Source organism: Bidens hawaiensis, unplaced genomic scaffold (assembly GCF_021521415.1).
Source record: "Bidens hawaiensis isolate Kalapana, Puna unplaced genomic scaffold, B.hawaiensis_p1.1 tig00022367_1, whole genome shotgun sequence".
NCBI lineage: Eukaryota > Viridiplantae > Streptophyta > Magnoliopsida > Asterales > Asteraceae > Bidens > Bidens hawaiensis.
Window position 1 is genome coordinate 23,384 of NW_027493489.1, and position 11,066 is coordinate 34,449.

Sequence of the window (11,066 nt, forward strand, 5' to 3'; positions counted from 1 at the left end):
TCCGAACCAAAGCATTAACTGACGGTTAATTTTTTGTTTTTCGAAAACCCGATTTTTGGATTTAGGTTCGGTTATCCATTTTAAAAACCAAAAAAAAACCGAACCGATTAATCGAACATATGTTTTCTCTGTGTTTTTTTAGAATGTTATGACCAGAAACAAAACACCAAAAGAATCCACCATTGCCGGTGATGAAGATTCTGAAGATTTGGTCTAAACTTTAAAGATAAATAAGATAATGAACAAAGATTCAGGCTAAACTTTTAGTATTTTTTTATCAAGAACTTTGTTGAATTTTAACCGAAACCGAAAAATAACCGAAAACCGAATAACTGAATAACCGGACAACCGATTGGATGGTATTCTAAAATAACCGATAGCTTCGGTTTCTGTTTCACCCAATAACTGAAGCAAACCGTGCTCACTCCTAGCAATAGCAATTCAACTGTTACAGTTGACTTTTTCAGGTCAACTAAAAATTTGAAGCAACAATTTACCTATTTCAAAGACTTTTAATGTGGTGGCAGCAACAATTCAGTTGTTACAGTTGACTTTTTTCACGTCAACTGAATATTTGCAGCAACATTTTAGCTATTTTTTGAGGCTGTTGATGCAGTGGAAACAGTGAATATGTGTCCCTGAACTATAATTCAGTGCTATGCTCAAAGTGTCAATGTTGTGCTCAGAGTCACTATTGGTATCCTAATGTTCTGGAGTCTTGGAGTGAATATGGTATGTGATTATTCTGTCATGATACTATTTATAAATCAGAAATACTAGTTATGCTTCTTTATAACAGTTATGGAACCATTAGAAAAGTCATTTTACAACAGTGTGGAAACTTAGTACCAAATCAGTACCATACCGAAAAACCGGTACCAGTACCGAACCGTTATTTTCGGGATCGGGAACGGGAACGGTATCATATATTTGTATTTTTCGTGATCGGGATTTACCGGTACGGTGCCGATCTTGAAGAAACACGGATCTAATCTCTAAGAAGTTAGATTAATGGGACCACATGATACGGGTCGAACAACTAACAAACCAACGATACAAGCCCAACCTCACAAGTTCGATGACGGAAACCTGCAAAACAACCACCATGAGCTCGTTACGTGAAGGACAAGAGGAGGGAGTCTTCCCATTACCACCATCTGGCGTGAGAATAAGTATTGATCTTAAGGAGAGAAAAGTACTAAGTATTGAGGGTGAAAGTGAAGTGTGAATGTATATATCTTGTGAAGATGATTAAGGTATTTATAGCCGAAGGGTTTGATGAATATTATTGGTTCCAGTTGTCATTTTCTAGAGGATGCTCTTGTAACAACTTGGACGTGTGTCCGCGTATGATAGGACGGGCTCAATGGCCATATGCACGATTATAACAAACTCGTCACCTGTCCATTTCTAATTGGTTTACATCATGTGCTTTCAAGGAAAGATCCTTATAAATCTTCTAGAATAAAGTTAGTTAATTACATATGTCCTTCTGACGTCACCCTCTTGTCATCTTCGCTGGTGGGAATAGTACCATGCGGATGACTTCTGAGGACGTCTGGGTCACTCCGCAAATAGTCTCTGGATTTTATTCCTATCCTTCCTCTGTCTTGAGTTATGCGTGTGATGGAAACGTTCCACGGGTGACTTTTGAGGAAGTCTTTGTCGACCCGCGAATTATCTTTATGGGTATTTGGGTCTTTTTGCTACCCAAACTCTATAGATCTCATCCCTAGTTTGATATAAGAAAACAAGCATATAATCATTTTGGGCAATCATACTAATACTATCTATGGATAAAGCTAGTATTACCAATCCCATATGAAGATACTACCCTCAATCTATCACGCCCATTGTTAACCTACCAACAAGAGATGGGTCGTCGATGCATGTTTACCCACCCACTAAGGGTTGGGTGACAAGGGTGATCACATCATGGCTTATGCTAATCAATCTTATCTTCTTGGAAACATAAACCCGCTCTCACCTAGGAGACTAAATTATCACCTCTCCCCACTTACCGTAGACCACACCAAACACGTTAACATCCAACCTTGAACCTTGCACTGCTTACGGGGCTCAAACCTCTATGTCTCGCTTTTGGAACTCCGGTAAAACTTTTATAACCGTAGACCACACCAAACAAGTTAACATCAACAGGCCATTGGATAAGGTAGTCAAACATATAGCTTAACCAACCTTATATTTAGCCCTACTTAAAATAATTGACTTCAGTTTGTAAATTTTCAAATGAAAGTATCAACGTTTTATGATTGTTTTTATTAATATGAAAACATAGAAAAGACTATAAGCATGTGCAACACTTGGCCATGAACCTGATACATCCCAACCGCAGTCCATAAGTAAATACACCATTTATCCTAACCAAACCAACACAGGACCTATTTGTGCATCATCTATATAAGTTTGTGTATGAATAAAGAACGCAGTCATATATACGACTCACAAAATACATCCGAATTAACAACATTTTAAAACATTTGAACAGTATATAGTAAGTCTCGCTCAAAATGACAAAAATCTAAACGTTTTGTTTTAAAACAAACAACAGCGTTGGAAAAACATATATTTTGTTTTTAGACCAAAAGGGAAAGTGAGCCTTACCTAATAAATCAGATTAGATTTCACTCGTCTGCAGAAGCTGCAGTGTGAGCAGGATATTTCTTTTTGATATCATCCCATTCGCAACGCCCCTCAGATACATCCTTAATCACTGCTGCCACCTCATCCACGTTCACCCGGATTTGATCCTTGCTGTCACGCTCACGAATTGTCACCGATGACGTGGAATCCACGGTTACAGCAAATGGCACCCCGAGTTCATCTGTTCTTGCGTACCTTTTCCCTATTGATGTACCTACAAATGGTAACATGTTAACATATTAGACTCCCGTTCACGTTTTACCTATGTTTGAAGTTGTAATAGTAAGATGATAAAGTAAATTGTGGTTAGCCAAAAATATCTATTTCAAACCAATAGTTAAAAACTTGCTATTTCAGTCCCTGATCTTCCATTCTCGTTGCAGTCAAGTACAACTGATTAACACCGAGAACTACGTTTTGTCTACTTACCAACATACCCTGCAACTGAGACCCCTCTCTCTCGCTTTATATTATTTATATTAGAAATACCTTTAATATTAAAACAAAAATTATAATTGTATTTTTGTATGAAATCCTATAATATAAAACATTAAAGGGTATATTGGTACAATGACTACAATTTAACAGAATAACAACAATGTTAATTCATTGACCTGGAGTGAAATAGCATTTTTTAAACTATTTTTGACTAACCATAGACGAAAACCACAATTTACTCTCAAATGATAATTATCTTCATAAATCAATGCATAAAAACCAATAAAAAATATTCTTAAAAAATAATAGCATACCTGTAATATCTTTTTTGTTTGAAATCCCAGCTGCAGTCAAAGACTTAGAAATCTGTTTGGCAACTTCCTCATATTTCTGATTTTGAACCAATGGGAACACAGTGCATTTGATGGGGGCCACAAGAGGGGGGAACCGGAAAACGTTCAATTGTTCATCACCGGCTTTGCTTGGTCTCATGTAAAACGAGTGTTCATAAAGACAATAGATGATTCTTCCAATGCCAAAAGATGGTTCAATCACAGAAGGTGTGAAAACTCTTTGGTGTTCCTTCTTTATTTCTTTTGCAATTGTCACCATGTTTTTCTTTATCGTAACTGTTTTTTGAAGAGTACAAACTTCAAATTCAACCTCCCCTTTGGTTTCTAAAGCAGCCTTCATATCCAAAGCCTCTTTTTCATTCATAGCCTAAAAGGCACAAGTTAAATACTCAGACTTACCTAAGATCTGTCAAATATAATGAGCCGGTGATAAAAAAATAAACGTTTGGGCTTAATGTTAATGGGTTTAGTTCAAATCAGTTTCAGTCAGACCTGCAAACATGTTAAGTTAATGGATTGTGTTTCAGTTGACCTGGCTAAGTTTGCAGGTTGACAGTTTAACATCGTTTATTCTTACTCCATTTTTTAGAACAATTTTTTGACATAAAACTAATATAAAATTTTTATAACCAATAGGAATTGAAGGTTTGGGTTTAGTTTAATGGGTTCAGATCTGTTTCGGCCAGACCTGCAAACAAATTTAAATAAATATATCGTGATTCGCTCAACCTGGCAGCTTTCCAGATCTGACGTAACTTGTATGACACAACTTGAACTAAAATAGCATATTATACCAAAAATTAGCAGCTATTAAGAAAAATGAGCATCAAATTTATAGGTCAGACATAGTTCTTATATATTACATTTCAATTTTTGGTTGTAAAATTGTTCTAGTTCCAGCAATCACGTCAACGCTTTTTATCATTTTGACTAATTAGGAATACTTGGGGCATGTTCGGTTCATAGGAATTCATGGGATTTCATTGGAATTGGACTTCAGAATCCTTAAGTGGTTTGGTTGGACAAAAATGGGATTTGGAATTGGAATTAATTCCAACCAAATCATATACCTGATGGAATTCAAATTACACCACTGCCTTGAAGGATTTCATAGGAATGTTTTTGAATACCACAAATAACCCCGACCTTTACCACCCGACTCAAACTGTCGCCGCACGAATCAACACCGCCACCCATCGCCGCACTAGTTGTGTGTGAATTAGTGTGTATTAACATGTGTGAGCCTGTGATTTAAATCTGCATATATTATGTGTGTTTGAATGGGCAATTGTCTCTGTGTGCATTTTTATATTCCAATTTCATAAACAATCATACCAACCAAACACACTAGTAGGTACTTCAAAAGAATCCTTCAAATTCAAATTCCATTTCCAATTTCAAAAAATTCCACGAACCAAACACCCCCTTAATGTACTATATATGATTAAAAAACTACACTACAGATGATTACTTTTACAACACATTAATGTAACTATTATCTCCACAATAGTGGCAGTTAACAACCATAAAATTTACGGACTTTTCAGTTACTAATTCTGACAAAAATGATGTAAAAGATGAATTGCTTTACCTCGAGTGCTTCAACCACATTCTTTTGGCTACCCTTGAAAGCAAGGCCAAGTTCCTTCTTAACAGGTGTAATAACCAATTTCTAAAAAAGTACTAAATATTAGCACCGGCACAGCTTTAAAAGACTAGACACGTGTATTAACAATTACTGGTTACCTCGACTTCTTTTGGTTCTGCAAACTTCTCCTGAGCTACAAGAGCTACACCACTTTTGTCCTGTAAAATACAAATGAGATTTAATAAACAATTAAGCATGTTTAAACTAAATTTAACAACATAATAATAAGCTACTTACTGTGTGTGCGCGCAGGTCATATGCAGATCTATCAGCAATCCCAACACACTCAATCCAACCATAAGACGACTCGATTTCAGCATCCCAGCAGTCTGCAGCATAATGAGCCATCTCATTTGGAAGATGCTGCCTGAACCGCAAACGATTTTCATCTATACCTAACCGTTTCAAAAACAAATAAACTCTTCCGATAAAGTATGCAAGTGTTTGATTATTCACAATCCCCTGTAGAAAGTTGAAACAATGTTTATATGACATTATGTTAATTAATGGAGTTAATATTCATATTAACAGACGGAAAAAGTAACCTTGGATACTGCTTCACCGAGACGAAGTTTTTTTGCAGATTGGCCGGACATTTGTTCATCCCTTGGGAACATGAGAAATTCAAGTTTTGAAACTTCAGAATACTTTGGATGTGATTTGTCATCAGGGTCTACGAAGTGCTCTATTTCCGCAAGGGTAAACTCACGAACACGTAGAAGACCTTGTCTAGGAGATATCTAAAAAGATCAAAATATAAGTTAACATCCAACATACTAACTTAAAAACATTTCAGAAGTTTGGATAAGTAGTAGATGATATAGTGAAGACGACACAGAGAGCATAATATCGCATATTATGACAAAAAAAACTACACTGGAATACTTTTTACAAACCAAAAAAAATAAAATTGGTCCACATGTATTTAAATCTCAAATGTTATTCAAAAATGTGTACGTGTAAAAACTCTCATTGCATAAATAAAAATATGATGCAAGCTACAAAAAAATTAACTTCCAAATAATCATTTTATAAGAACAAAAATCTGGAATCAAGTACTAATGTTAGCAATTCACCTCGTTTCTGAAAGCTTGACCAATTTGAGCAGCGGCAAAAGGAAGCTTGTTCCCATTGTAGTAGTATAAGTCTCTGAAGTTAACAAATATACCTTGTGCCGTTTCAGGGCGCATATACCTGAACAATATCAAGAAAAAAATTGTAACATAAGCAAAAGAATGTGCAAAAAGGTAAAATCATCACAAATATGATTTGTAACAAAACATGACTGACCCGGTGCTCGCACCAGATGGACCAATTTGAGTCTGAAACATAAGATTAAACGGATAAGGATCTGAAAGAGGATTCTTGGTATCGGGTGCCACTATACCATACTCCTTAATCTTGGCACCAAGTTGTTCACCAGAAAGATCATCAAGAACCGCAAGAACATGTTTCAACTCAGCCGCCTTGTCAGCACTTATAGTCAGGTCATTCTCAAGCTTATCCTTACAATAATCTTTAAGCAAGTGATCAGCTCTATAACAATTACCAGTCTTCTCATCTTTAACCATAAGGTCAGTGAATTTATCAACATGACCAGAAGCTTTCAAGACAACCTCAGGAGTCACGCATGGACAGTCAACTTCTAGCATATCCTCTTCAAGTACAAAATGCTGACAAAAATATTGAGCAACAATATTAGGTATCTATATGCAACATCTCAAACTTTTCAAACACAAAAAAAGGCTTCACACCAGAATTGTATCCGCATACTCAACTCATGTGGTATTTTATTATCAATGACAAAAAAAACAATTTATTACCCTTTTGATTAAAAATCCTCGCTGGTTATAGTAATTTTAATGTTAGAGGTGAGCATAAAACCAAAACAAAAACCGGCTGTTCAGATTATGTTTTTGTAAAAACCGAACTAAATCGAATTTATAGATTTTCATTTTTTATTCCAAGTAACTTATAAGAATTTAATAAACATGCAACTCAAATATTTGACCAAATGTACAATAATCAATCAGTTTTTAATTGAAAAAAAGATTAAATCCCAAATTCATTATACCGGACCAATTTTTCAGCACAAAAGTTTCAAACTCAAATAGAAAAATCAAAGAAAACCAAAACCGAATGGTTTTCAATGTTCAAAAACCAAAGTTTCAGTTTTAACCCAAAACCAACCCAATCTGAACCATGCACGCCCTGATTGTACGTACACCAATAAAATCTTAGTAAACCTCTATGTTCCCAAGTTCACTTAATGACAGAAAAGAAAGAAAATTTTTTGTTTTCATTTGTTTCCTATTTTATCTTTCATTTCTTTTCTTTCCAAAATAGATAAAAAAACATTTCCTTCCAACTTGTTTTCTCTCATTTCCTTTCTTTTATTTCCTTAACACTGCATTCTTGAGTTTTTTATTTAAGGGTTTGGAAAAGAAATGATGAAAAAAACTTTACTTTTTTCATTCTTGAGTTTTGTTTTTCCTCCAAAACTTTCCAGCCAAATATGGCCGGATTGTGAAGGAAAGTTTATAGCCCATTACCATAATACTAAATTACCCCATATTAATTTTCTTTTCCATGTTGCTATGAGGACATAATTGTAAAGGTACAATTTTTTCCCATCTTTTCCTTCCAATCTAACTCAAGAATGTAATCAACACTTTCTTTTCTTTTCTTTTATTTTAACTCGAGAATGCCTTCTAAGTATATAATTTCTTTTTCTTTCTTCCTCTATCCAATCTTATCATTTCTTTTCCTTGTATTTTAAACCCGAGAATGCAGTGCAAATGTACTCAGGAACAGAGTGTAACAGTAGACAACTTTAGAGCTAAAAAATGAAGTTCAAAAAGAGTTAGTGGGGACACATTTAGACTGTATCACTATATGTTTTAAAACACTTCAATCCTAATGTAACAGCTAGTTTGAAAATCACAAGGATTCATCACAAATTATAATGTAACATCAATATGAATCCTAATTTCATAATGCATGAGTTATCCAATTCAAAAAACTTAATTAGAGATGTAAGTTAAGAAAGCCTACCTGACGCCAAAAGGCAAGGACGTTAGACTTAACGGCGCAGCCAGGAGGACCGTAATCATACAAACCAGCAACACCTCTGTATATCTTAAACGCCGGTATATAAAACAGCCTCCGTTCGAGCGTATTAACAACCGCCTGACGGAACGCATCTCTGCTAACAGCAGAACCGTTAGCATCACCGGAGATGGTAGCCTTGAGTTGATTCTCAATCGACGTCTTCTCGAGCTTCAAGGCGTTCAACGCCTTAACCGCTTCGTCAACCTCCGACTTGGAGGCGCCGGATGACTTGAGCTGGCGTATGGCGGTGCCGCGAGCGTCGATGGTGGACTGCTTGTCGGCGAGTGCTCGTCGGAGTGAGTCTTCGGTGGTGGCCATCGGTGGTGGTTTGAGAGAGATGAGTGTGCGGCGGAATTGACGGTGACTTTTAGGGTTTTCAGTTTATGGGCTGAAGATGGGCTTTCATATGCTCCACTTAATCAAGATATTTTTTTTTGACAGATAACGAACAGATATTTTTGTCTACATTTGTTCGGCTTGGTCAATAAAATTTAAAATCGATTCATGATTAATGAAAATATCTGTTCGGCTTGGTCAATAAAATTTAAAATCGATTCATGATTAATGGTTCGGGTTAACAACCACTAATTTACAATCGATTTTTTATCCCGGTAACGATTGGTTTTAATTTCTCCGGTTTGGTAAAGAGAATGACTAACCAGTTCTGAACCTAAGGTTTCAACCGGTTTCTACATATTCGGTTGCACATCACTTCGCCCTTAGCTTTTTTTAACGGCTGATTTTATTAGAAACCAATAAAGAACTTAGCAATAAGAGCAATCACACCAAAGTGCATATACATCTGATTATAAAGACACCTGATTGCAATACATACCAAGAAAGAGCATCAACACCATGATACCCATTCAACCTCTTCTATTTTTCCTCTATATTTTACCCAATAAAAACTATATATTTTGATATCCTCCTTGCGTGTATTACTAGAGACTCATTTATTGTTGAAGGCATCGTTTCTAGTTCTCCACATGCACAAACATGTCGCAAGTATTACCACTTGGATTGCCTTTTGTTTCATGCTATGGAATTCAACAACTCAATGAGAAATTAGGAGATCACGCTCCTCAAACGCCTACGGCTCAACAGTCTGTAACATAACCACTTATGCATTTCCTTTCTCGCCTCTCAACTCTGAGTGGGTTGTTCACCAAAGTTTTCCACATCACTAAACTAACAATTTACTATTGAGTTATTCCAAGTGAATTCCATCCCAAGCAATACCGTTTATTATCTTGTTATTCTCTATATTTAATATTGCTATTTTATTTTATTTTATAAAACCCACCAAAATCAACTATTCAATTATTTGGTAACTAAAACTTGAGTAATAAAAGTCATGTCCTTAGACAGAACTTTGTTCTTATCCAAAACTATACTATACATGACGGGGTTTCTGTCCGATTGTGTGTGTTTAGTTTAAGTAAAAATCAACTTTATTAATTTTAAACCTTAGTAAAGTTGTGTTAGAAGTTATTATTAGAAATATATATAAACACACGCACATCAATAGGGGTCACAAGGATAAGGATGGCATGGCATGCAAAATTAGCAATTTTTACATATCTAAGTGTAGCTACCTCGGTTAACAAGTCTGGAGAGTTCTTCGAAAAGACAAAGTTGTAATATCTACCTAGTACAAGCATGCTTATAATTGTCACCATCAGGGTACAAGAAGGATTACGAACCTCAAAACTTTATCTCTAAGGAAAGATAAAAGACAAAGCGGACAAGAGTACACTAAAAAGATGGAGATTCTTTTCTTTTACCATGCATGCCCCCCCCACCCACTAACTCGTATAAAAATTAATCCTTGGTTATTCATTTGGTAGGTTGGAGGCTGGAGAGAAACTCTACTATGTCTCCATAATAGCCTCCATACCTTAAGGTTTAATTGACATAAAAAAGAGAGAAAAGATAAAGAAATTAAGTCATTTAAATGACCATTCTTGGCTAGATTTTTTATGTTTCTTGAGAAAAGATGAAATTTAGTATAAATTAATAGTTTTTTTTAGTAAAGTTATGTGTTTATGTTTTTTATAATTCTTTCTACTCATTTTTCTTTTGTGAACAAGTATATCCAATCTTGGTTTGTTTTTGATAAAAATTAGATGAAGCTTATCAATGTATCTATGATATGTAAAAGCACATGCACTAATATGGGGATCCCATATGTAGAGATTGGTCAATTTGTGGAGTTGGAAAGACACAATTTATTTTGCAAGACAAAATTAAATAATGTTTTAAAGAACATAACATAGAAGATCCTAGATGTCTGAGATAGTGATGACATAAATCCTTTGTAATGGAAGCAAAAGGCGGCTGGACTTGTGAACCGATGTATCACTTTTGAATCGATGCTCACTCAAACTACGATATTCATGAGATTAGTTTGCCACCGCCGGTAGTCTCCACGACCCTCACCGCCTGTAGTTTGAAGCCCATGACATTTATCGCCGGCAACGAAATCAGCTTGCTCACTACCTCTCACTATCTTTACCGACCTTCAAAATAGCAGTTATTTGACTGGTTTGTGGAGGAAGTCTACAAAGCAAGAATGTTTAAATTCAAGCAGATCCACGACCAAATCCTAAGTGAATGGACGCATTGTGTAATTGTCGAAAATTTACTTTACCTTTCGACGAAGCATTCTTATAAAAATATTTTAGTGATTTTGGCAAAGTTAAAAAATAGCTATGATACATAAAGAAGACGGTAATTATACGAGGTCCGCACTGGTTGAAATAGAATCGCTAAACTCGTTTAAAAATATTATAAAGAAAGTTCATCATCTTGACAGAAAAACACATTAATGTTAAAAAAGTTCTATGGAATGA

At 35.4% G+C, this 11,066-nt stretch overlaps 1 protein-coding gene across 1 annotated transcript; it reads right to left on the reverse strand.

Moving 5' to 3' along the window:
* Window positions 1-2,459: 2,459 nt before the first annotated feature.
* Window positions 2,460-8,568, reverse strand: LOC143565494 (glycine--tRNA ligase, mitochondrial 1-like). Its single transcript, XM_077052452.1, has 9 exons — window positions 8,158-8,568; window positions 6,394-6,776; window positions 6,180-6,297; window positions 5,649-5,843; window positions 5,341-5,565; window positions 5,202-5,261; window positions 5,047-5,127; window positions 3,417-3,822; window positions 2,460-2,878 (listed from the first exon to the last, which is right to left on the reverse strand). Exons 1-9 carry the CDS (start codon window positions 8,530-8,532, stop codon window positions 2,646-2,648), a joined length of 2,076 nt encoding a protein of 691 aa, XP_076908567.1. The 5' UTR covers window positions 8,533-8,568; the 3' UTR covers window positions 2,460-2,645.
* Between the last annotated feature and the right edge of the window lie 2,498 nt (window positions 8,569-11,066).

Excerpts from the sequence above, each read along its gene's own strand:
- LOC143565494 (XM_077052452.1), bottom strand. The coding sequence starts at position 8,532 with ATGGCCACCACCGAAGACTCACTCCGACGAGCACTCGCCGACAAGCAG. Across the intron at positions 5,262-5,340 it reads ATGACCTGCGCGCACACACA|GACAAAAGTGGTGTAGCTCT; the intron begins GTAAGTAGCTTA and ends TGTATTTTACAG. Across the intron at positions 5,128-5,201 it reads CAGAACCAAAAGAAGTCGAG|AAATTGGTTATTACACCTGT; the intron begins GTAACCAGTAAT and ends GTACTTTTTTAG.